General features: G+C 45.6%; 1 protein-coding gene across 2 annotated transcripts; it reads right to left on the bottom strand.

Annotated features, from left to right (window-relative positions):
* Positions 1-26,833, bottom strand: NEK9 (NIMA related kinase 9). Of its 2 annotated transcripts, XM_058806279.1 has the most exons (23): positions 26,645-26,833; positions 26,225-26,254; positions 25,282-25,459; positions 22,368-22,423; positions 21,430-21,500; positions 17,594-17,699; positions 14,523-14,654; positions 13,429-13,539; positions 12,802-12,866; positions 11,761-11,811; positions 10,917-11,109; positions 9,572-9,716; positions 8,399-8,599; positions 7,969-8,015; positions 6,979-7,134; positions 6,452-6,560; positions 5,766-5,927; positions 5,227-5,397; positions 4,955-5,014; positions 4,187-4,377; positions 3,798-3,962; positions 2,910-3,122; positions 1-2,518 (listed from the first exon to the last, which is right to left on the bottom strand). In XM_058806279.1, the coding sequence occupies exons 1-23, from the start codon at positions 26,831-26,833 to the stop codon at positions 2,396-2,398; spliced, it is 2,925 nt and encodes a 974-aa protein (XP_058662262.1). In that variant the 3' UTR covers positions 1-2,395. The 2 variants fall into 2 exon arrangements, with proteins under 2 accessions (XP_058662262.1, XP_058662263.1); XM_058806280.1 differs by lacking the exon at positions 26,225-26,254.
* Positions 26,834-27,078: the final 245 nt, after the last annotated feature.

Raw genomic sequence — 27,078 nt, forward strand, 5'->3', positions numbered from 1 at the left:
TATGAGTTTAAACATTTATTTAAACAGAAATTCCAAACCACTCCACCCTTTAACCTTTCAAAGAAAGACAATGACAAACTAGTTTTCAGCCAGAGTGTCAGAGCAGGCATAAGTTGTGTTCCACTACAACACTCAGTAGCAATACTAGCAGGAGACCAACACATATGGAGCTAGCACTGCAAGAAGGGGAGAAGTAAAAAGGGTTTGAAACTGCTCAAAGGCACTTCTGCCTGCCTGCCTTTCTGTTTTCAGCCCAAGACAAAGGTGCTACCTTTAAACTGCTTTTTTTTGTTGCATAGCTGGCTGGTGTGAAATCTGTGGTCTGTAACAGGCACAACCTGGATAGCGTGAATCCTCTAAGGCACATATGAGATTGTGGAGCACAGGGCATCCTCTGTCAGGAGCCCTAATCCTCCACTAGATCCAAGGGGAATCCAGTCTGTGCACCTAGCTTCCCAACTGCAGAGCATTGAGAAATGAGGATAGCAGTGCACTGCAGGAGAGCGACTCTCATCAGCTTGGTGCTTGCTTTTTGGACATGGCTCAGGCTCAACATTTCAGTCCTCAAAGGCACTGTTGCACTTAACCAACGACCCTCAAGCCGGGACCCTGACCTGAGAACTGGCTCCAACGCACGGGGGGGAAAGGAAAGCAGAGCCACAAGGGCAAACAAGCCTGGCTGTACCAGGGCACCTGGTTCTCACTGCCTCCCAGGAGGGCTCTCCTCCTGCCCTGCTTCTGGCAGCAGTGGACAGGCACTCTGGAACGATTCTTGCCCTGGACACTGCATTGGGAAGACAGCACTTGATTCAGCTCCCAGATACTAGCAATAGGCACCAAAGAAGTATTTAAGAAGCATTATGTTATGAGCAAATGGTTTGGCATCCACTTCTAGAGACAAATGGAGAATGCTGGATTCCCCGGAATAGTCTCTCAAAAGAAGACTGTCAGAGGTGATGTGATATTCACCTCCAGTAGACCTAAGGCAATTCTAGTAACATGCCATCGATGGGGATCATTTAAACCTGATGAAATGATAACCCCACTCTCACAGCAAAGGTGAGAGGAACTTAGGACTCCTTGGCGGCACCAAGTAAGGCAGGGGAGGCTAGCTGCTCCCAGAGATCCTACCAATCCCATTAGCTTTACTTCAAAGTCAGTTTGCTAATAAATTTAAGGGGAATAAAATTAACCTCATTCTCTAACCTCATTTATTCATTTTCTCTAGAAAATGAATAAATCTTGAGCATCAGACCATGCCTCTTCCCATCTCCAATTTTCTTGGGAAAACGTCTCACTTCTTGAAAGAAGGTGAATTCTGGACTAAGATTTGATCATTCATGGTCTTTGGGGAAGGCTGCATCCTGAGATCACAGCAGTAGTGACGTATTCTGGGTAGGAAATGGCATTCCAGCTTCATCAGAACACTGAGTGGAAAAACACGGATTTTTCCCACACCCACACAGAGTGTAGGCACAGGGACTGAGCAGAAGAGAAGCCAAGCAGGGAGCAGCTACAGGTTTATGCCAAGAAACCAGAAACTCTGGCACTCAAACCAAGTTGAACAGCTGGAGCAAGAAATGGGTAACTTAGTCTGAGGCCCAGATGCTTGGCATCTGGTTGGGAGACATGTGGTCTGAAACCAAGAACTACAGATCCAATCTCAGACAGTCCCCACTACTGCTACGGGAAACACCCGATTCACTCATCTTGGTGCATTGCCTGGAAGTTGGAAAGCCCTCAGCACCCAGAATAAAGCCTTCAAACTCTGTCTATACAGACCAGTGGACTCAGCCATATGGCCAGAAGCTATGCCTCGAGGCCAGGGACATGCTGTCTACCATGATCTCCCTAAGAGGAACATCTCCACTGCCTCCAGAATGACACATTCGCTGGTCCCTCTGCACCTGAGCAGAGGCCGGGGCCTTATCATGTGTTAAGGAGAGGATCCTAGTCCTTCACCCCTCTGAAGTGAAGGTGGCAAGTCTTAGGGCTCAGCCAGCTTCAGTACAGAACATGTTTCCTCCTCTCATCTAGAGATGCAGTGATGAATACTGGGGTCCCAAAGGCAGCTCCCAGGAAACAGTGAAACAATGAAAGGGCCACAAGCTGCTACTGGAACCATCGCCATAATGGGGCCGTTCTGCCTCACATGCAGAACTGACAGGTAAGGTACAAAGAGGAGCTGCTGCTGCTTCAATCACTGAGCTGGCCTAGAGCTCAAGGGCCCTCCCCCTCTCAAACTCACTCCTAGTTCATATCAAACGTACATGGGTGCTGCTCTGGAGCCTCTGGCCTCGCTCCTTGTCCGCGAGTGACCTGACGCCAGAAAAGCCGCTCTCTGCATTTGGTTAGTGTGCTGTGAAGTTAGATGGATCCCAGTGGGCTCAGGAGACTAGAGGTTGGAGCGGCACGAGTCCGTTCCCAGGAGACACCAGGAATCTGAATCCACATCAGGTTTTGGATCCACTTCCATCTCCTCTTTGGTTGTCTGTGTTCCTTTGGAATGAACCTTCACCTGCCAAAACACACAGCAGTTACCCAAACAGCACCAGGACAAGTTGCACAAAAGCTAAAAGCTGCACAAGGCCCAGTTTGTGTTCTCCACAGCCATTAGTTACTCTTTGCAACATATGACTGACCATCACTTCTCATCAAGAGAAATAAAGGGAAATCCCAAGTCCTCAAAGGGTGGGCTGTCCTCAGAGGAAACTCTTCATTCCTGTTTTGCTACTACCAGAGCCTGCATCAGCAGCTTATAAAAGAAACAGGCATCTTTCTTAGTCCCACCAAATTCTGTTCTGATGGAGATGGCTGTTGAGAGTTGTTCTCTTCTGCACAGCCTCCACAATCTGCAGGAGCATGGTGAGCCCTGAGCACGGATGTGCACCCGGATGACGGATTCTCACCTGCTGCATTTCCTCCATCCTCCTGCAGAACCGCTGGAGTTGGGCACTCAGACGAAGGGTTTCCTGCTGCAGCTTCTTCTGATCATCCAGACACTGTAAAACCAGGCCTCGCAGGTGTGTCACCTCCACTTGCAGAGCACTGCACATGCAGCCTGCACTGGGAGATGCATCCTTCCCTTCACCACATGGTAAGGCTGGACTCAGGCAAGTAGGCTGCAGAGACATGGAAGGAAGGCAGGCCAGGTTTGAGTGCAAGGCCAGGAGCTGTATATGCCACAAGAAAAAAAAACACGCCCAGAGTATTATCCCAGCTTGTTCCCTGACTTGCCAAATTTCTAGTAGGCAGGGTCAACAAGATACTTCTCCTTCTGTCCTCTGTACAAAGCCACTAGCTTCCTTCTTTTCCTGGGAAGCCTGTTCCTATCCTCCTAGCACCAAAATCCATACAGTTTACCCCCAATTCCCTAAGTGTAGGATCCATGCCTCCCTTGGGACAGAAAACTCCTGAAGTTAGGTAGTCTCACAGGTTGCAATTTCTCATTGATTTTCTGTATCAATTTATCTTCCTATCTCTGCTTTCTAAATTTCTGTTTTCTGCTAGGCTTCTGAGACCTCAGCTTCTCTTTTTTCCAATTGCATTATACACATTTTCCCACAGAACTGATCTCATTACTTTAAATCTGACCAAGAATCAGCTTTGTACTCCCAAAAAATCCTTGAGAATTTTTCTCTTTGCAGCATCATCTCTGATTATCACCAGCCCTCTCTTCCTCATCCAGATGAATTAGGCCTATCCAACAGTCTCTTCTCAGCTCTCCCCATAATTCAAACATTGCCATTTATGGTCCCCAAGAGCTTTTAGCCAAGCATTCACTTTGATAACATTACCCAGGGCTCTGTTTTGGGCTTGTTTAATCCAACGGGTTCCTCAGAGGCCACTTTGAGTCCTTGAAGTTTCTGGTAAGGAAGAGTCTCCTTCTCAGGCTCTGAAGATGCCATGCTCAGAGGAAAGGGGCTGTCAGGCATGGGGATGAATTCAGCATTCTCCAGCTCCTGGATACACAAAAGAAGCTCTCTCAGGCCTGCCAACTTCCTGCAGGTCATTTCATCTCAATCAATGCACCAACACCCTCTTGTGGTTAAACAGGCAGCGAGGCTTTAAGGGCTCTGTGCAACACAGCTCTAAGAACCTATCAAGTATCCCTCAAAGGTGGAAGGGGCCACCCAGCTCTCCCAGCCTAGATGCCCTTTAAGGTATTTCTGAGAAGCCACGTTACCTTCCGAAGCCAGCCAGGGCAGGAGCTGCTGTCAGCACTGTTGCCTCCTGTAGCTTCTGCAGTGCTGATCCAGCCCCCCAGCTCACGATCTGCTTCCATGGTTCCCCGAAAGCCCCCACTGGGATTGGGGGTTTCTGCTTCCTGTTCACGATCCTCTTCCTCTCCTCCCCCAGTTGTGCAGCTCTGAGGCACTAGCAAACAAAAGGGAAAACTTTTGTTTGTGCACCAGAGAGGTTTGTGCACCTCTGCTATTCCTGTTGCAAATCCCAGATGGAGCAGAGAAGATGCATAAATGTGTACTGTATGCCCATGGTGAGAGCACATGCTAGCATTATTCCCCTCAGCAGTTTAGCTCCTAACGTTCCCTGCAGGCCTCTCCACAAGGGCTTGTGTGCAGCAGTCTTTTGCAGTTTCTTGGCCCCAGCCCTCCCACAGGTCCAAGAAACTGGACTTCACCTCTCCAGCAACTATAGCCCCTTCTCATATCAGTCCCCTTCAGTGAATTCCTCTCAGCTTTTCCATGTCAAATTGAAGTTCCTCAACAACAAAGGCCTCTCTGCACCCATGTTGTTTCTCCTGTTTCAAGTGTTGCTTCCTTGGGTTTGGGCCATCTCTTCCTGTACATGGCACCAACTAGATTTCTTCCTTTTGAGCTCTTCTGTGAGGCCTTTCAAACACAGAGAAACCATGCTGCAGGACCAAACTTCCTCCACTCAAACTAACCACTGAGTGGACTTAAACCAGAGCTCCTCAGGGCATGTTACTTACCAGTACCAATGGACAGACCACTGCTGTTGGATCGTATTGTTTTGGAGTTCAACACCTTTTCTGCAAGGAGAGAAGCATGCTTTCAGTCAGACTGCCACACAGAAAGCAGGATAACTCCTACAAAGCCAGTGGTGCAGGCCTATGGCTCAGAGCAGCTTGCCACATTTCCCCCAGAAATTTGGCCTGTTCTCAGGCAAGATTTATACTCTCCTGGCAAAAGAATATATCATCATAAACAAGATCCCAAAACTACATCCTAAATTTACACTTACCCACAATGATGATGGTGTGCCAGCCACGGCATGACAGGTCTGGAACATGATGCAATGATCCAAATATTGGCCGAGGCCACGAGGTACAAATATCTGAGCCATGAGTTCTCTCAGTCGAGGTCATTGCCAGCCGCCCGTTCCCGCCATTACCCCAAGCAAAGATATGGTTGTCTGAGGAGAGAGAAATTCAGGGGCTCAGGTCCCTCCCTCCTTCTGAGCCTGCAGTTGCTGTAAGGATCAGTCTTTCTGCTGTAGCTGCTATCCCAAAGTACCTAATCCACCAGCTCAGTTTAGACAGTGGGAGAACAAACCAGTAACAAACCTAACAGGGAGCCACCAAGTCAGTACTCTGCAGCCTTAGGGACAGCAAATACTTGGAGGGGTGATTAACAGGGCAAGACAGCCCCAGGCCAGGAGGATTTCTTTATTTTAGGGCTGTGCTGCAGGGCTGGTAAATGAAACGATCAGTGAGAGCCAGTTAACCGCTCTGCAGATTAAGTTTAAAGTAACCCACCACAACTTGGCAAAGAGCCACTCACCGTCAGTAGCAGCTATGGTGAATTCATCTCCACAGGAAACCCTGATCACCTGCTTGCCCCCCAAGGGGCCTCCCAGCAGGTTTATTCCCAGGTGCTTCTTATAGTCCCCGACACCAAGCTGTCCACACTTGTTGGAGCCGAAGGTCAGCAGGCGGCCTCGCTCTGCCAGGAGGAAGGAGGAGACAGTCACAGTGAGGGCCCAGCTCTGCAAGCAGCCATGAGACAGAGCACAGGCAGCAACAGGAATGGCTCTGCTGAGTGGCCAGCCAGGCTGGAAGGGGACAGTGCCAACCAAAAGGAATGGGTTTAGCCTGGAAACACCTCCCCATTTCCTTTTCCCACTGCTTCCCTTTTCTGATGCTGGGGGTTGGGACTCCTCACAGTTCTCTGACTGATGTGGCTTGGGCAAAACCTAAGTTGATCACAAATAATTCCTCTGCTAGCCCAGAGCATATTTCCCAAATTTTTTTTTTCTCCCCTTTAAAAAAACAGGAAGGCTGACATTGCTGCTTCAGCTGGCCAGGAAACAAGACTGCTGAGAAACAGGAATCCTGAGTTCCTGGAGCAGGCATGAACCTTGCTACCAAGAGCAAAATCCCCAGTGTCAAGGGCCAGGCTGAAAGGGCAAAGTTGATGTAATGTAATTCAGCAACCAGAATTCAGTTCTTACTGCACAAGGCTCTCACCATCAATAGAAGCTGTGTGTGTCTTCCCTGGAGAAATGGTACGGATCTTGTAGAAGGACAGCTGCTTGGCCAAAGTAAGGGAAGTGGCGTATGGCACCTCACAGTATGTCTGACAAAAGATGTTGGTAAGCACAGAGTGAAAAAAATCACACATTAATCAGCTAAGACCTACTCATGCCTGACCACAATATTAAACCCAAAGTTTAGGTTTAATGGACCTAAAGTCTAGGTTTTAGGACCTAAAGACAGTCCTAAAACAAGTATGATAAAAACCTGCCAGAATCTGTATCACTGGATAAGTCACCAGAGCAGCTCACTCTGTTTCACCGCCTCAGATCTGACATAAGCCCACAGGCCAGACAGAAAACTGAGGAACAAATTGCCCCTTCCCATAATCCCAGTATCCATTGTCTTGACTGGAATTAAAGCATTGGCATGAAGCTAATGAGTACTTTGTCAGAGAACTTCCATTTCCCCATATACTACTGATTGCTGAAAGCTGGTGCCAAGCATCCAACCACACTCACATCATGATTGATTATCCCTGCTGTGCACTGATTCAGGCCCAGCTTGTTGAACTCGTTGAGTCCACATGCCAAGACTTTGCCCGTCTGGGTAAGCAGGAAAGTTCCATCACAGCCACAGTGAACGGACACAATGTTTAAGGTCTTCGGAACATCCACCTAGGTGGAAGAAATACATCCTAAGAAAATAAAAATCCCAACACCTATTACATGGAAGCTGGCACGTGGAAAACATATGAGGGTAGAGCAGCGGCACAGCTAGTCTGGACATTATCAACAGCCAACACAGTTACTTTGAATGAAGCTGTAAGAATACCATAAAGTCTGTAGCATATGGAAACTCTGGTCACAATGCAGATATTCAAGGCAGACATCAGTGACCAGCACAGGAACATGAAATATGATGCACAGGCAACCTGGCCAGATGGGCTCTACAAACAGCAAACACAGTTAGGTGAGCAGGACTGGGTTTGTGTCTGTGCCATGTGGGTGTGATACTATGTGATCACAGATATTCGGCTTCCAGGCACATCCTTATTTTTTTCTAATGCACAGAGGGCTGGAATACTGCAGTTACCTCAGCATTGTATTTCAAGAGGGTTTTACTTTCAACTAATCTTTAACTCATTATATTAGATTCAAAGACTTGCAGTAATTGCACCGCTGTAAGTTTTCTCTACAGACCCAAGGTAAGCCATTTGGTATGTCTCACTATGATTTCTACAACATCTGGCATTTCCAGTTCCATCATGGAAATCAGAGCAATGAAGCTCTAAGCTATGATGCTGTCTGGTTTGTGAGTGGTATGATGATCTGACATGATTGCTAGGAGAGAAATGAAGCAAAATGAAGGGAAGCAGCAAAGTTAAAACCCTTGAAAATTCTATAATGCCTCAGAAAAAAACACCTGAGCCTCAGAGAGAGAGTATTTCCAAACAGCAACTAATTTGGATTTATGCCCTTGCAGATTTTAAGAAGTAGTCACAGCCCTACCTTCTGAGGGGTGTAGTGATCTTCTTCTGAATCCAAGCCCAAGCGTCCTGCATCAATGAAAATACTGCAGTTACAATGGCCTCCCCAAGTGCCCATATCTAAGAACTGGTGTTACCTCTCCACAGTCCCAAAATGATCTCCCTACAGAACTAGAATCTCCCTGCTCCCCTACATCCATCATCGCCCACCAACCCCACTCACAGAACCATTGGGAAGCCAAGTGGCACCTTAGAGCTTTCCAAAGTTCTAAGGCTTCAGTCTCCAGTTCCCCATTTTTACAAGGAAATAAAGTCCCAGAGAAACAATGGTTTTTGCCCCCAGGGTATATACCAGGCAGCCCTCACCCAGGCCCTGCACTGCACACCTGCAGCAGGCCCCTTTCCAGCAGGCACGTCCCAGTGCCTTTAGGGATCAGGGAGACTCTACCTACCGTACTCTCCACAGCCCCACGTGTAGACTTCTCTGTTCCTGGTCAGCACTGCCACATGGTTATCTCCACATGAGACCTGCTCCACAGCATTGGTAAGAAAGAAATCCAGCTGCAGGGGCTCAAGCACTTCAGAGCCATAAGCCTTGTCAACGCCAATGCATCCATAATAGTCTGAGCCAAAGGCATACACCTGGCCCTCGTCTGAAGGACAGAAGGGAAGCTTGGTCAGCACATGGGGCTCCTGTTGGGCTGCATATTAACTTCTTAGGACATGGTCAGAACAACTTCTTTCCCGCAATATTCTTCTTTAGTGCAGAAGAATGTCATCAGGAGACTATGGAGTCCTTTCTTGTTCATGTTAAGATGGATCTTACATGACAACCTGTAGCTACCTCAGTGTCAAAAAACCTTTGTCTGAACCTGCCAATTTCTTTAACAGTAACCCACAAATTGATTCTGTGGCCATCTAAGTCACTCCTCCCGCAAAATGACCACCTGAGCTTATCTCTGTCAAATTTCTGCCTTTTCAGCACTGGAAAAATAAGCTTTTTGAGAATAATTTCCATGGGTAAAGCAGAGTCAGATTCTTCTATAATAGACAATACCACACCTAACACATCCTTTTAAAGTATGATCAGGGTTAGAACTAGAGACAGCAAGCAGATGTCAAGCATTCTGAATTAAACAGTAAATCCTAGATACACATTCTTTTTCATCACTGGGTGATTCTTTCCCCACACAGTCCAAAGAGAGTTCCAAATATACCCACATTCTTGATTTCAGGCTTCACTATCTTTAGTGTGAGCATGAATGGAGGCAACACAACCACAGGTAAAAGCAGAAACTCTGTACAGACACATAGATTTGTGGTCAACACCCAGCTTTATCACCAAAAAGTAGCACATCCTTAGCAAAATCCCATCCTTCTTGGGAGTCAAAATAATGTTGACCCATCTCAAATGTTGAGATACAATCTATCCCAAATGCAATAATGGTGGTACTATCCTCCAAATTGAGGGATGAGTAGCATATGGGGCTCTCTCCTTTGTGCATGAAGCTGCTTTGCTAATCTCATGGTGAAGGCAAACACCTCCAACAGCTCAGCAAAGTGACAGGATTTGTCAATGCCTACATATCCTTAAGAGTCTGAGCCAAAGGAGATCCAGCTCTCACCCGTGATGCACACTGTGAAATCATCTCCACAGGACACCTGGCGAATGGCTTTGCCCTGAAGCTTCTCCACGTGCTTTGGCTGCCGGTAGGAAGCTCGGTCTCCATGTCCCAGCTGCCCGTGCAGCTTGGTGCCCCCCTGCATATTCTGCAAGACAGAAACCCCTGGTGAGGTTACATTCCCAGAATCCCACAGATGCTGTCAATAGCTTACAGTAAACAACAGAAGCAAACAACAGAAGACAGCAAGGAGCAAAAGAAAATGTTCTGTCTGCTCTTGGGAAGAGACTGACATCTCTGAACATACAGCAGGCAACAATCTCAGTGGCAGCACAGACTTTAGTGCAGTGATGCACTAACAAGGAGGGATCCAGTCTCAGGTCAGCACCTGGTGAGGAATCCCTGCTCCGTCCTCATCTGCCAGGCTACAGAATCTAGTCCCTGTTGCAGGACTGAAATTCATCCTTCAGCTTTTTGAACTACTTTTCTAAATCCTAATGGCTGCAAAGAAATGCACAACCTGAAACAAATGTCATTGACATGGTCCATCATAGTAACTGTACAGGAAAATTATACAAAATAAGTACTGTTGAAACAAAAACTACTAAAAGCCAGCTGAAAGTTTTTAGTGGTTGATCTTGCAGGAACATGCAGCAAATTACTCCAAGCTGGACTCCTCCTATTTGGATCTCTTTCCTTTCCTACTGACTTCTAACCTGTTTTAACAGATTCTGTATCATCAATATAAAAACCCATGGAAGCCAGGAAATGACCTCCATGTCAGAGACCATCTCAACATGAGAAGCTGAATTTGATTGTTTAAAATGCATTATATGCCAACATTTTTATTCAGTTTAAACTATTCCAGAATTTCCACTCATCATAAAAGGCAGAGCTGTTTAGTATGAGATCCCTCTGCTTTCAGATGGAAGTTGCCTTGCAGATGACAACTGTATTACAAAAAGGTCACTCATCCCACCCATTCTGATCTTGAAAAACCTCCTCGAAAATACAAAAACTGAGAATCACTAAGTCTCCACTGCACGTCTAAGTAGTCAGGAATGGAATGAACACCTCAGGAAGAGATGTTTGACTCAGTGTTTGGGCCTGCAAGACTACCATCTACAAACCTCAAGTGCACAGCAAGTCTCCAAGACACTTCTTGTCACAAAAGAAAATGTCTCCCAGAAAAACCCTTGCCTTGGGAGACTTGTGTCAGCCCCAGCTCAGATGGCCTCAGTGTCCACTGCAGTTGGAATTCTCCCTTTCCAAGCTCATGAACAGTCAGCAGTAGATGTGAACCCCCCTTTCCCACCCTGACCCGCCTCCTGCAGCTTGTCTCACTTACCACCCAGGTGTAGAGCTCCTTCTCCACCGTCACCACAGCAAAGTGAGTGTTACCAGCACACACCTGGCGGGCACTGCAGCCACTTTTGATGGCATCCAGCTTCTGGGGGGTGGACTTGCCACCACCCCAAACATACACCTCACTGGTGCGGGAAGTCACCACGGCAATGGGAGCCTCGTTCACGGTACTTGACCTGCACAAGACCCCCCCCAACAAAACACATATGCTTTCATGAGTTTGCATTCCCTGTCATCATCCCTCTTCCTGCTGTTGTCTAAGCAGTTTGCTCTTCACAACCATTCATGGTTTTTATTTTCAAAAATAAAATTCAAAATAAAAACCAAATTCTATTTGATAAATAACAGACAACCAGCTATATATGTCACAGAAGCTAACTGCTTCACAGAGCAGCCCTGCTTACAGGATTGCTGGGAACTATGCTGAAGCTATGCTATATCAGGTTTTATAGAAGATATTTATTTATATTAATGTAATATTCATCATTTAGACAATCATGTTCCTCCTGATGAAAGGAATCTGTGTGAAAGGAGAGATTTACATTACAACTCAGATATGTAGGCTGCAAAGATGACATCCTCAGTAAGACAGATTAGAGCTGGATGGGACCTGCTGAGGTACAGCTCCAGCCATACAAATAAGTAGGATATAAAAGGCAGAGTAAAACACAGGACAATAAGCATGCAACTGCTGTGTCAATCTTCTAGCATTCAGGGATCTTCTAAACCACACTGTTCCATTAAGGCTGTCACAGGCTAACACTCTCAGTTCCTCTCTGGGGAGCTGTTCTCTCCATACTTCCTTTCAAACACGTCTAAATAATTACCTTGGTCGCTTATTTGGCCCATTAAGCAGCGTGACTTTCTCTTCCATCTCCCTGCCAAGGGAGAAAAAGGATTTTAGGAAACAGCAACATAGTCTATGCAATTTACTGACAAGCAGCACACACAGACTGTTTTCCTTTCCAATAAAATGCTGCTGCCTCTTGGAGGAAGCATGGCAGCTGTTTACCAGCTCGCAGCAATACACAGTAAGTAGGGCAGAAGTAATGTAGCACACAGCTAACAAACTTCTAGAGAGCTGAGGACAACAAACTATGTCTGCATGAAAATGCAGCCAACCAATACCCATATTGCAAAAGAATAACCTTAAAAGGCTAAATACTATCAGGATTTGGCCTTTTACCAATGCCTATAGTGAGACAAAACTCAAGCTCTGCTGATCACCAAGCAAAAGAGTATTGCTGTAAAGGACTAAGTCTGCTGTTCCCAAATAAACCAATGTGGAATAAAAACAGCCCAGAATTACTGTCTTGTTCATGACAAGATAGTGTGTGCAGGCTGATGGTCTAAACTAAGCTAACAGGGGCCACTTTCAATGCAAGTCTCTCTCAAAGAGGGAGACAACAAAAGGAAAAAGTGGGAGTCTCTATATTGAAAGTATATCATTCTCTATACTGAATGATCATTCTCTATACTGAATATATATTTTGAATATATATATTCAAAATGGCTTTTTCCAATGACTGCAAGAGGATCTCTGCGACTCTTCGTTCACAGAAATTTGAAGAGTAAAAAGAAGCATTCCTCAAAGAGTCTCAGAATGGAATACCTCAAGGTTCTCAATACAAAAGCTTCTAAGGATGCAGAGACCTTTCCCATGCACCAACAGAACATCAGATCAGAAGACAAGACTGCAAAAATGTGCTTTTCCCCTAAGGAAAATGAAGTACTTAAATATCTGCCCCACATCAGTCTAAATCCACTTCAGAAGGTTGCTATGAAAGCATAAACACCACCAGTCTGCACAACCCCTCCTGTGTTCCCTGTCAGCCATCCAGGTTTTCAGGAAGACCATCTGAGGTTACCTCCTGCGTTTGCTGAGGAGGGGATGTTCAAGCAATTCATCTGCAGTGGGTCTCTTTTCTGGGTCCTGAAAGAAGGAAGCAACAAGTAATTCTCTGGGAAATATTCATCATCTACAACAAAATCTTGGGCCAGAAGACTCATTCAAGCCTGCCTGGACTTCCTTCCTTGACTCCCTTCAGAAGGGAAAGGAATCAATTCAAACATTTAGAGTGAATAGGGATAAATACTACAGATATGCAGGAGGGACTTGCATGCTGCAAAGGTATTAATACTATGTTTGCTCTCAATAAATTAATTCCCTACAGAATGCCAGAGCCCTAAGAGACTGCACTGAGATGATGCTCCTACATTCACAGCACTGCATTAAAAAATAATTGCTTCTGCCAGCCCATTAAATACTTGTGATCACAGTAAACCCAGCACACCTCCAGATCTTGCAGGACTGAGACAAAGCTTTCAGAGGACTGGAGAAAGCCCAACCTTAGTGATGCCTCAGGCCTCACAAAAATTACCCTGCATCAAGAGCTCACATACTGAAACAGGCATGTCATTCCCCTTCACCCATGAATTCCACGGCTGAGACAGCTGGGAATGGGTATCTGAAAGTTATAAAGTATTTCACCAACCTGATCAAGGCAAGAGTTCACCATTTGGATCAGCTCCCAGGAGTAGACAGTGGAATCCACCTCCATGGCACGATTTCCCTGTACAATCTTCACACAAAGGTTCAAGGGATTCTAGGCAGAAACCAGAAACCAGTCCTAATGGAACCAAACTGGACAATGTGTCCAATGGGGAGAGATGCTATAGGCCACCACTACTTTCTTCCTCCATCTCTGATCAGGACAAATCCCTCTTCTTCCCTGCCTAGCAGGTTCTCCAGAAATCTAATAACAATTCCTGCAGAAATGGTACCTCTGATAGGTAGGACTTGGCAACATCCAGCTTTTCACCAAATTCTCTAACAGTGCAGGGAGATCAGGCTTCTCTGTGCATGAAATCTCCTCTGTGGTACACTGCCCTTAAACGCACCACAGCAGCAAAGCCTGGACTTGAGAGCCATCACTGGAGAAAGTCAGGAAAGGGTGGTATTTTCACATCTTTTCTTTCAGGGTTACAAAATCTTGCCTACAACAACTAGCAGCTTCTCCCATCATATGGCACAAACTAGCAAATCACATGTGTCAGCCAGCAACGCTCCTTTCACCCTCCCCTAAGCCAACTTGACCAGACTTCTCTTGCAGCCAAGTTTTGAGAAAGAGTAACAGGATCTAATCTCATGAAATGTGAAGGCCAGAACCTTTTGCTACAGAATGCTACACAGAAAATTCACAGCTAGTAATGCTAAAAGAGCAAGAAGACTACACAGTCACAAACCTCCTCCTTGTAGTGGAAAGGACACTTCCTTCACAACCATGATACAAATTAGCACAGTTATTATTCTGCATCTAACAAACATGAGCTGCAGACAAGGGTGGGTTTGGCAGAAGCCAGGGAGGCTGCTGCATGAAGGCAGGAGGGAAATCTGCATGAAGGGTAAGGGGAATCATGCAGATATTTTCTCTGGCTATAGCTGTCACTCTCAGGCCACTGTTTTTTTAATTAGTAGATTTAAACAAAAACAAAAGAAAAATATGACTGAAGAAAACTATGAGCTGAGTGTGAATCTTAGGACAATAAAAAATAAGGTTATTCAGTCCATGTTGGTTTGAAGACTTACAGTGGCATCAAAGGTCCTCTTCAGAGTAAGCAGCTCAAAGATGACACAGCCCACAGCCCAAATATCTGATTTGAAGTTGTATTTCACACCCTGGCAGAGTTCTGGGGACATGTAATATGGAGTTCCCACCAGCTAGGAAAAGAAACATTTAAAAATCAGGAATGATCCAACAGCTTTCAATTCAGGAACTCTGTATCCATTCTGTTCACACAGGACAGAGCCAGACACAGCACTGGTGATACACCTCCCTAATGTCCTGGAGGGATGGGAACAACAAGCACACTTTTTCTCCTGTCAACCACAAACCTGTCTGGCCCTGAGCTTCCTAAGAGATCCTAGACACCTCTCTTCTCATGTACCTGATGTGGTACAGACTTCTCACTAAAGTAATAGTCACAAAAACACAGCAAGGACTTTCCCCTCTCTTAAATATACATCATTTAGGGGTAATCAGGGCTTATGTACTGACCAGGCATATGGAAACCATCACACGAGGCTGAAGATAAAGGATCTAGCAAAGCTTCCAAATACAGATGCCAGACCTTGGCTGTGGAGCCATGCTGATCACAGGATAGTGCCAGGACAAAGGCTGCTCTGTCTCGAACAAAAAGAAGGCTTCCTTTTGGGTCAGTATGCAGAAAGCTGGCTTGAGTCCCACCCAAAAGGCCTTCACTTCAGAAGTGGACTTTCCTGAACAATTCTTTTGTGTAGAACAAACACCCCCCACCACACAAAAATTCAAACCCCTGCATATAAACACAAAGGTCTCCCAGGTACTGCAGAAGCAGTGGCTTAGCTCAAAGTCACAACAAGGAGACACAGAACAAACGTGATAAAAGATGTAAGAATGAAGCTTCCAGATGAATGGAGCTCACTCCTTAGAAAGAAACTAGACAGCAAAACAAAGTAAGAGAGAATTTAGAAAAAGGAGAAATATTTATAGACGACCTCTTTTCAACTCTCTCAGCAAAGCTCCAAGGAGCTTTACAAAGCCTGCCCTTCAAGAGGCTCTGCAAGTACACTGGATACCTAATGGGCACATTGAGAGTGTGCCATCTCCCTCCCATTTCCTGTCACAGAGCCTGACCACTGCAGAGCTACACGAGTCCCTGCCATGGGAGGGTTCAGGAGCCCTGAGATTCTGAGTATCACACAGAGAACTAGGACACTGCACATAAACCTTTTCTAAACAAAGGATAATGTAAGCTTTCTGTAAGACAGATGTATTTTCTGCATCTTTGGTAAATGGTAGAAAATGATAAATTAAGAAATCAGCGTTTAGTAAGAAAGATGTGAACATTCTACAAAATCACAATTTGACTGCTACAATTACAAATACTGATAATAACATGTTTTGCACTAATTTCCCAGAAAATTACTTCCAGTCTGCCACTGGTCATTAGGTTACAAATTGAGCAAGTAGACCAGGGGATAGCCAGCATGTAAAAATCAAAATATGGTTGAAGGTGTGTAGTTCAAAATGTTTCATATGTGAAAAAGGAAAAAACAATGTTTGCAAGGTCTAGTAGGTATAGATGAATACAGAAAACACAGGCAAAAACAAACCTGGAAATTCACAGCACAGACTGAACTGCCTCTGAAAGTCAGAAGGCCATGAAAAGTGTGACAAAACAGAAGTGGCTCTACTGCAGCCCAGCCTAGTGAAGGCTTTATGCAGAAGCCTTGAGTTCCCATTTACAGTGGAACTGCACAATAGTGCTCATGTTCTGGAAGGAGACTGGCAAGTATTTAACTACACATCCTAACAGAGCACCAACGCCTGGCCTTAAATTGAATGATACAGGCTGGTAAGAGGAAGTGTGAGCTGGCTTGTGTCCCAAACTATAATAAAGGCTTTAGCAGACAGGAACTTCAGACAATGTCTCCTTTTCCAAGCCTAACACTCACCACAGAAATTAATGGAGCTGAGAAATCCAAGCTGAACCTTGCAAGTGCCTGCAATACAGCTTACCCTGTGTCATAACTGGCTGCAAAAATGCTTTCTGGCAGGGTCTGGAACAAGGCCAAGTTTGACAGCCTTCTGGCAGAATTAATCTCTCCTACAAAGCTTTGTCCCCCTTCAGGAACATTACCAATAAGCCATACATCTGGCTACCATAAGAAACACAAGTGCCTTTCTTGCTTCTTCACAATCCAGTTCAGAGCCTGAATATTAAAGAGATTTGAGACATGCCTGTGGCACAGTGCAATGTCAGGCACACACATCCAAGCTATCACAGATCCACCTGAGGCAAAATTTACCTGTTAGCACAGCAGTATGACAAAATTACTGTAATTTGTTAAGCTGGCCTTAACTAGCCCAGAGGAGAGTGTTGCTGTGATGTGACCATAGTGCTGTCTCTGTCCTTCAGCTAACACTGCCTTCCTGTTACACAGACTCACCTTTAGAAGTATCGTGCCTAGGGGAAAGAAGAGCAGTGCTCTCTAGCATGGCTACACCAGTTCTGGTACAATTCTATTCCCATAGTGGCACCTATCTTTAGTCTGCTGCTGCTTTCCAGAGAGACAGACCTCCAAAAGTTAACCTGGGAGCAAGGATAACTGGAGGCTGCAACACATCAGCAAATATGGCAAAGTTAGTGAGACAAAGTTAGGAAGTAAAGTTCTAGCGAGGTGGGTGCCAGTCTCCAAGTAATAAGTGACAGGACAAGAAGAAATGGCCCCAAGTTGCACCAGAGGAGGTTTACACAAAATTCTAGGAAAAATTTCTTCCCTGAAAGGGTCAAGCATTGGAACAAGATGCCCAAAAAAGTAGTTGAGTCACCATCTCTGGAAGTGTTAAAAAAAAAACCTGTGGATGCAGCACTTGGGGACATGGTTTAGTGATGAACACAGCAGTGCTGGGTTAATAGTTGGACTAAATGATCTTAGAGGTCTTTTCCAGCCTTAATTCTATGATACCATAACACTGAGGGAAACTGAGGGGTGAAGGAAAGGAAAGTAACAGAAAACAAGCAGCAAGAACGTACAGCATCCCTGGTCTTCTGCAAGGCATGCAGAGATGAAAAAAACTACAACTCAGTTTGCACACAAAGATGGCAGATACTCACAGTCTCAGCCATAGAGTACTCAGAGTTCAGCTTCTTTGCCAACCCATAGTCTCCCAATTTAATCAGGTTTGCCTTGGTTAGAAAGATATTTAATGTCTTTATGTCTCTGAAACGAGAAAAAGAAATTCAAACACTTGAATACGCTTACAGATTTCACAGTTTTTCACAGATTACTCTATTTTCCCCCTAAAATGAGCTACTTGCTACTCTGCCAGCACTCTGTCACACATATGTACACAGAGTTCTCCAAAAGCAATTTTGCCCCAAGTATCAGGGCAGTAACTGTAGTTGTCCATGTTTTATCACATTCCCACACAAACACAACGCAGCTGCAGAAGCTCAGGCTCAGACACCTATGTAAAGGCCACAGATCAAAGATAGTTCTTTCTCCCCTCTCAGTTACTAAGAATGAAGGTCATTGAGCAGGTCTTATTTTTCTAGTTTTATAAATAGACCCAAGCCAGGAGATGCTGAGCTCCCTAAAAACATAAGTATGAATATGTATGTATGCAAATATAAACACACACACAGAGGGTGTGAAACAGACGCCACTCTAGAACTTCAGCATAATGTCTTTACTCCTCAAGAAGAACTCTTTATAACATGACACAGATTCCAGCCCATGAGTTGGCTGGGCTGACTGAGAAGGCAAAGTCTACATTTGAAGGGGGAAGGAGATCAGAGCAGGCTGGTTAGAAAGGAGCCTGTGGGCTGCATGCCAGTGTTGGGGGTGATATCCATAGCCCAGGTGAAGTGCATCTGCACCAACACACACAGCATGGGTAACAAACAGGAGGTCCTGGAAGCCACCATGCAGCAAGGAAGCTGTGACACAGCTGCCACCATGGAAATGTGCTGTGTGCACCACTGGAGGGCTGCAGAGCAGCTCTTCATAAGGGACAGCAGAGCAAGGACAGGCAGTGGGGTGGCTTTGAACGTTGGGGAGCGTTTCAACTGCACAGAGCCCAGGGTCAGGGACAATACGGCTTGGTGCCGGTGGGTGAGAATCAGGGGGAGGATCACCCAGCCAGGATGAAGGGCTGATGTTTCATGATCACCAGTTTTGGTGGGAGATTTTACCCTGCTGCATGTCTACTGGAAACTCAGCACAGTAGAGAGGAGGCAGTCTAGGAGATTCCTGGAGGACGGATGTGGAGATAACGTCCTGACACATCTGGTCAGAAAGCCTACTGGGGCAGTGCCTGCTGTTTCTGAACAGAGAAGGGCTGGTGGGAGATGTGGTGGCTGGAGGCCATCTTCGGTAGTGACCATAAAATTAGTTTTCAATTCTTGGTGAAGTAAGGAAGGAGATCAACAAAACCTCTACACCTTGGAGTTCTGGAGGGCAGACTTTGGTCTTTTTGGGACACTGGTTCAGACAGACCCTTGGGAAACTGCTCTTAAAAACAAAGGGGTCTAGGAAGGCTGGACACACTTTAGGAAGGAAATTTTAGAGATGCAGGAGCAGGCTGTTGGAGAAGCTGGCGGCCCATGGCTTGTGTAAGTGCACTCTTTGCTGGGTTAAAAACTCTGGGTGGCCTGGGCACAGAGCATGGTGGTGATGGGTGCCACATCCAGGTGTCAGTCAATAACCAGTGGGGTTCCCCAGGGCACAGTGTTGGGCCAGTCCTGTTTAATACCTTTATCAATATTTTGGACAAGAGGATTAAGTGCACCCTCAGTCAGTCTGCAGACAACACCAAGCTGGGCAGGAGTGCAGATTGGTTGGATGGTAGGGTAGGCTCTAAAGTGGGATCTAGACAGGCTAGATCCATGGGCTGAAGCCAATTATAGAGGTCCAGTAAGGTGAAATGTCAGGTCCTGCACCTGGGCCACAACAACCCCTGCAGTGCTACAGGCTGGGGGCAGAACGGCTGGAAAGCTGCCCAGCAGAAAAGGACCTGGGGATGCTGACTGACAGCAGCTGAACACGAGCCAGTGTGTGCCCAGGTCACCAAGAAGGCCAGTGGCACCCTGACTAGTATCAGAAGAAGTGTGTCTTCTTGTTTAAAACAAATAGGATTGTTCCCCTATACTCAGCACTGGCAAGGCCACACTTCAAGTCCAGTTCTGGGCCCCTCACTGCATGAAAGACATTGATGGGCTGGAGCGTGTCCTGAGAAGGGCAACACAGCTGATGAAGGCTCTGGAGCACAAGTCTGATGAGAAGCAACTGAGGGAGCTGGGGGTCTTTAGCCTGGAGAAAAGGAGGCTCAGGAGAGAACTTTCCACTCTCTACCACTGCCTGAAAGAAAGTTGCAGCAAGATGGGGGTCAGTCTCTTTTCCAAGGTAACTGGTGACTGTTGTCACAAGAGGAAATGGCCTCAGGACATGCTGGGAGAGGTTCAGGTTGGCTATCAGAAGAATTTCTTCACTGAAAGGGTTGTTTAGCATTGAATGGGCTGTCCAGGAAAGTGGTAGAACCACCATCTCTGGAAGCATTCAAGAAACAACTAGATATGGCACTTAGTGCTATGGCTTAGTTGACATGGCGATGTTCAGTTTGACTCTTGAGATCTTGGAAGTCTTTTTCAGCCTTAATGATACCATGATTCTAAGTATTATGCCCAAGAGATCAAAAGGCTGATGGCCAAAACTGATAGAAAACACTCTCTCTCAGACAGAGTAATCTGTGTGTAGTTTCACAAATCAACACAAGAGGCTGGAAATAGAGAGGAAGCCCTGGCAGCATGATATGCTTTTCATGGCCAACACTTCTTAACACCCACTTTTCCTAATGCACCATCAACAACTTCCCAGTGTAGGTCAGGAAAACATCAAGTAAAGCAGCACTTTGCATTCATCCATTGTGGCATCACAAAGCCCTGGGTCACTCTGACAATGTCTGGAGCAGAAAGAAATCACTGCAAACATTTAAACAATTGTTCAATTCGTTATTATGGAAGGATTTGGGGCCACACATGTTCAGAGGTGGTAAGCAGGAAATCACTGCAAAGCAGGACAGACATAGCATTTGCCTCAGGCCAAAAACTTAGGCACTATTTGCTGAGTGTAGGCTACCAACCCCTCACTAGCAAGGCTTGCCAATTACTAAAGATTCAGAATGGCAGCAGCCAGAATGCTATCCTACAGAAAACATCCTCACACAGCTATCCCCATAAGTTAGTGCAGCACATGATCCAACTGTGCTGAAAGTGGCTGTCTACATGTGCAGTACCCCCCAGAACATCATGGCCTCCTTGAAACACACATAAGATGTGAAATTTACTGCTCCCAAACAGAAAAGGGCAACAGAAAAAGGTAATTAACTACACATTAAAATCTCAGAATAACTGTCAAAATCACCACTACAAGCTAACAGACTGTACTAGCTCCTTAAGTAACAGGCCACAGAAATAAGATTCGGACAAATGCAGGACATATCTTCACATGGGTTATATTAGAGCAATGGACAAATGCAGAGTCTTCATCACCATTAGGCTCCAGGAATTACAGAATGATGTACACATTGGCTTGCAGCTATTAACTCTGGAACAGCTCAGAAGTACCTTTGGCCTGTGGTAAATGCTCTTCCTACCCACTTTAACAAACATCATTCATGTGCTATCGCAATAAAGGGCAAATTTACTTCCTTCCTCTGTGGATAAACTCTTTGTTCACACAGCTGCAGTTCCAATTTCAAATACGAGATTTCCTGCACATTTATCACAAGACAGTTTCTAGCCCAATAAAAAAGGGATTCTTGACATCTAGGAGATGCTATTACACTGTGGAGAGAAGCTTGGTGCTTGCTTCAAACAAAAGAGCAAAGAAGTTCTTCACTGACCCCCATGAACTGCACTGGTTACCTCAGCTTTCTGCATGCCACACTTACCTGTGAAGAATTCCAGCTCGATGAATGCAGCTCACAGCTGATGCAATTTGAAAGAGATACCAGACCACCATCTGCACAGGAAGGAATATAAGCATAATGTGAGGCTTGAAAAAAATTCAAAACCACAAAACCCTACACATCCCTGTCACACTGAGGCACAGCAAGATGGCCTGGCCATACATTTAGATGCCCTTTCAGAAGTATGAAAATTTTAGAATTTTCTAGTTTGGAAATCTCTAAAACAGATATTTCCATAGGTAGATTGTTCTACTTCCATTCATAGTGTCTGTCCTGACAAGCATTAGAGATCCAATAAGTGACAAGACTTCAGAATGACAACTAATGACCACTTGGGAAACACCTACAGTTGTGCTCTCCAAAATATGAATTGGGACCACTAAATACTCTCCATGAGCCAGAGAGCCTTAGAAGTTATTAAATAAGACAAGTAAGTGTAATCTAAAACTAATCAGCTCAGCATGCAGTGAAAGCAGATGGCAAAAAGTAAGTTTTAAATAAAATAAAGACAGAAAATGAGAAGAGTAAGACAGATTCAACAAAATTACTTGAAAAAAAAACACATACAAAATTATTAAGAAGGGACAGAAACAGAGGGCCCACTAGGAAGAAACACAGAAAGGTTTAAAAGTTAAATGTTTGCCAAGATGATAAGGTGAAGAAAGCCAGCTCTCTTTCATTATCCTCCATTGGAACTATATACTGCTTATAGACAGTTTAAAAGGAAAATAAGTTTCAGACGGTCCACAAATGCTTGCAATATTGAACAAGGAGGATACCAGCCCCCAGATAAACACAGAAATTCCCCACCATCACAATGAAAAAAATTGAAGAAATACACAAATAATCCTACAGATTATTTGTGTATTTGCCAGAACATTAGGCCAGCCCCACTGCTCCCTCAAACCACTCCAAATTACCTCTTCTTCAAATAACTTGTCTTTCTGTCGCAGAATCTTATCGTAGAGGTTCCCTCCTGTAATTATAAGTGAGTGAGAAAGACAGAGATGTTCATCTTAGTTAATGGCAGCAGTTACTCTGCTCAAATGCTGCTGGGAATACTCAATCCTGCTAAGAGATCTGATCAATCGCTACAGCTCTCTCACAGCATTCTTCACTTAAACTCATCAGGCACTCACAAAATTAAGTTCTTCTTCCATCTAAGAACTTCAGTGGTGTGTTTAAGCCTAAGCAGAGACAATTCTCTAACACCACACTAATACTCTCTGAAAAGCAAACCAGTAAGCTCAGCCAGCAGTCCTTACTTTTTTATTTATCTTTTTAAGTGTTTCTTGGGGTATGTAAACATGTATCAGGTGTACACCAAATCACATGAGATTGTCCTGCTCAGCATTGTATATACAAATAACACATTAAAAAAGAGAAAGAAAACAATTTTTAAGTCAGAGTAGTCCCTGAAAGCACAATTGACTGTCTTTCCCTACCTACTCCCTCTGGACTGGCCTCTTCTTTATCTGCCTTGCCAGAATTCACAGAATTCACTGGTGCAGAATTCACAAAGCACTGACTACAGCTATACCACTAACAGAAGCCTGAAATCAGCAGAAATCTTTGGTGCACCCCATGAATTCAAGAGAGCAGACTGAAAATTAAGGAGAGGTGAAAGAAATTATGCTGAGGGCTGCAGGTATTTAAACTCCCTGTCAGATCAGCACCCAAACAGTAAATCCCAAAACTCTGATCACCTCCTGTTGTTATTCCAAATCCCAATTATCATATATTATATATATTTCTTCTCATTCAGCCTTGCTGTAACTTCTCAGCATTTCTTTTTTCTGCCTTATGTTCACATTTACAAATTAGCTACAAACTACTTTCACACTCACAATTTAACCGAAGTATTCACTTCTGCCTCTTCTTATGAATGTCTTTTCTAACTACTCAAACTTTGCAGGTTTTTAGTCATTTGTGTTTTTCATCTCTCTTTTTTCCTCCCATTTTTTTGGCAGCTTTTTGGAACAAAAGAGCAGCACGATAGGTACTACATTGCCAAAATCCTACCCAAGGAGACAAGTTAGCTCTTGACTCATACAACAAATACCTCTATGCACACATACAAAAACCAAATTAATTTTGTATTTGTTTCATCTACTCACATCTAACCTTCCAACACAGGTTATTCTCTTTCCAATTACTGTATTTTATAGGATATTTCTTTCCAAATGTATTTCATTTGTATTCACTGATGTTATCCCATGGTAAATCCAAGTCTTACAGTACCACGATGTACACATGGAACTAAAGGCAAATAAATCCGTAACTCGCCTTCCTCCTCTCTAAAATAGGGGCAACATTTACTGAAATTTGAAATTCTTTTCTAGATCTTCAGAAGAGACAAGCCAATTAAATAGTAAAACCTTTGGATTCTGAGAAGAAGAAGTCTGAAAGTGACTAGTCCAGCTTTACTTTAAAAATTACTCACAAATTACCTTGGGCTTGTACACGGTAAAAAAAAAGCCAAAGAAACAACTATTTATGCATTGGCACAACCACTGCGTGGAAGTCCAAAGAATATTTCCTCTTTCTCATGTCCCTTGTTCTCTGCCATTCAGACACACTCGGGCAACACCAGCTATACACTCATCTCTTGGTTATTATCCCAAAGCCAACAGAGGCATTTACAAATGTGCACAGGCATCAAGACTACACAGCTTTTCTCTATGCCCTCCAACAAATTTATCATGGCCTCAAGCATTGCAGTCTTTCCACAGCAAGTAAGCAATTGACACAGAGAGAGAATGCCTAAAATAAAAGGTGCCTCAAAGAGCTAACACTCCCCTATGCTTGCACTGGACTCCATCCTCCATAAGAACAAAAAGCAGAGAAGAAAAACCAGCTTTGGCCAAGCTGCCAACCATGGTATCTGACACCCTTCTAAAGGACGTTGCACAACTCTGTTGTGCTCTCCAACCTGTTCCAGTGAAAGCAATCTGTTGTATAAGGTGATCACAACACGACTATACCCTTTTCCAGCAAAAAATGTTTTCCTAATGAGCCAAGGCTTAATGCAAGCCCTATACAAACACCAGATACTCTGCCTGGGGAGCCGTCCCACTCACCCAAACAGAAGCCACACTGCAGTTCTAGGCATGCATCCTGTTCCAGCAGCGTAAACTGTCTATGGGCTGCTTTTCCTGACATCTAAAAGCAGCTGCTGGTCACAGCCTCATTGCAAATCCTGCTCTCGCTCCATCCGAGCTAGGACTGCCTTCCCTACCAACTCCAAACACCATCATCTGAACTACTCTTGGACAGAATTTCAAAACTTTCTCCACCACCAGAAGGACCAGGTTTGTTGTTTGGGGTTTTTCAATAGTAAATGTAAAAGCCGAAAGCAGAAATCAGGGAAAAAAAACCTGACTGCAGCGTACCACGACATTTTTAAGCTCTGATTTATAAATGCCAAATTATAAACCTATTTAAGTGACAGCACTGAAAAAACAGCGCCGCTCTGCACTGCTAGACATGGCCAGAGAGTCTCCCAGTCTTTTCCCACTGCTCTCCTAAAAGAACACAGCAAGATGCACTGGAAGTGTTTATCACCAATAATCCACTCCTTTCAGCGCACCAGCCATTCAGAAAACTCAAGAAATCATCAACTGCATAGACTGCCTCCACTAACTACTGGGCTTCTTTTTTAGCACCTGAGACACAAATCAGAAGGGTTCTCAGTCTCTTCTTCAGGAGCTATGCAGCAGCATTCACCACCACTCCTTTGCTCTCCAGACCCCAGAAACACTTCTGCAGGTTCTGCAGGAGGGTGACCCACACACATGGCAGCTGCCTGTTCACAGATGGGAGTAGGGACCTCACCATTGCAGTACTCCAGCTCAATCAGGAGCGTGGTGTTATCCATGAAGTGATTGTAGTATGCGATGATGTTCTCATGCTGCAGCAGGGCCAGGATGACGATTTCGTTCAGAGCATCACGACGCTCCTTTTCTGACAGCCGGGTCAGGTCCACCTCCTTCCACACTACAAGCGAGTCATCCTGAAACACAAAAACATCTTTCAATCAAAAACACACTCTTATGAAGAGAACAGTATGTGCCTTTATAGGAGGGAATTAAAATACCAGGAAAAGTAAAAGACTTTCCTGTCTCTTACATATTTCAGAAAAATATTCCTCACAACTTAAGTTTTGAGGTTTGCAGTTTGTCATTAGAAACAGTCATGGCCTGAAGCCATCTTGCTAGCTGGCCAACACTCACTCTGGGGGAAAAAAAAACAAAACCAAAACACCAAACCAAGGGAAAGACACGGGGTTTGTTTTATTTCAATAAAGACTAAACTTACTCCTGTTCAGTAAAGGGAGAACATTGTATTTTTAGTGCTGTAACTGTAGGATGTTATACAAGAGCACAAATATTCAAAGGAAAAAGCCTAAAGAAAAAAAAACAGAAAAAAAACCCAAACAAAAAAAACTCTCCAAAACAAGCCAATAAGGAAACCAGAATGAATTTAGATTTAGTTTGCCCTTGTTAGGCCCACACATGTTGTCAGGCATGCTAGAGTGATCTCTTAAGTGAACAGCGTTCACTTATACTTGTGCAAGCCAGGGCACCTCAAGATGGCCAGAAAAAAACTGAAGAACTTTCCTTTGGAACTAAATCAAAGCATTTTTCCTTGACAGCCACTAAAACCACAACTACAATTGAACTGGATGGTATTAAACGAGTTGGGAGCAATGGGAGGACTGGCTTCTCATCCAGTCTCCCCTGATTACACTGAAATGCTAAGCATGTGAAAGAGTTACCTGTATGAGATGACCCCATGTCCTCTGTAACTGGAACAAAACACAGAAAAATGAGTAGTCTACTAGCGTGGGAAGAACCTCCACATCTCCCAGCCAAACTTCAGGGGACCCAGGGGACTGGCAGTACCCAAACGCTACAAAGCCCAGACCCTGCACCCCCGGACACAGGGGTGAAGCTGTCACTTGGTATCCGGGCTGTTCCCAGAGCGGTGCCAGGGGATGTCACCCTGGGGGCTGTCAGTTACCCCAGGGGCCGAGCCCAGCTGCGGCTCGTCGGGCACCGGCGCCTTGGAGCACCGGCCCTGCCGACCGCCCCTCCGGCCCCGGCAGCGGCCCCCGCCCCTCTGGGAGCGGCGCCGGGGCTCTGGGCGGGGGCGGCGGCACGGAGCCCTTCTGCCGCCGCCGGGGCCGCTCACCTACCTCGGTGCGGCGGTACAGGGTGGCCTCGCCGAAGGCGCCGCGGCCCAGGGTGCGGATGGGGATGTAGTGCAGCTCCTCCTGCTCGCCGGGCACGCCGCCGCCGCCGCGGGAGCCGCCCCTGCCCGAGGACTCGTTGCCGAAGTCGGAGCTGATGGAGTCGCAGTGCCGCTCGTACTCGCCCAGCGACATGGCGACGGCGGCCCCGCTCGGCCCGGCGCTCCCTCAGCGCGGCCCCGCGGGCTCCATGTCGGCTCCCGACGGCGACCCGGAACCGCTTCCCGCCGCTGCCGCCGCCGCGACCTCCGCGCTCCCGCCCCGCCGGGCCCGGCCCCCGCCCCGCCCGCCGCCGGGCCCGGGGCGCGCCGAGCCGCCGCTGCGCGCCGCTTCACTGCCCGAGGAGAAAAGCTCCAGCGTTAGCTTCCTAGGAAGCTTTT

Source organism: Ammospiza caudacuta, chromosome 6, assembly GCF_027887145.1.
Source record: "Ammospiza caudacuta isolate bAmmCau1 chromosome 6, bAmmCau1.pri, whole genome shotgun sequence".
Classification (NCBI taxonomy): Eukaryota; Metazoa; Chordata; class Aves; order Passeriformes; family Passerellidae; genus Ammospiza; species Ammospiza caudacuta.

What these genes read in the sequence shown, in the direction of transcription:
- NEK9 (XM_058806279.1), bottom strand. Translation starts at nt 26,833, where the DNA reads ATGTCGCTGGGCGAGTACGAGCGGCACTGCGACTCCATCAGCTCCGAC. An exon ending in AGTACTCTATGGCTGAGACT is followed by an intron (nt 14,655 to 17,593) that starts GTGAGTATCTGC and finishes TTCTTTTCCTAG; the next exon opens with CTGGTGGGAACTCCATATTA. An exon ending in GGGCCAAATAAGCGACCAAG is followed by an intron (nt 11,110 to 11,760) that starts GTAATTATTTAG and finishes GGTCTTGTGCAG; the next exon opens with GTCAAGTACCGTGAACGAGG.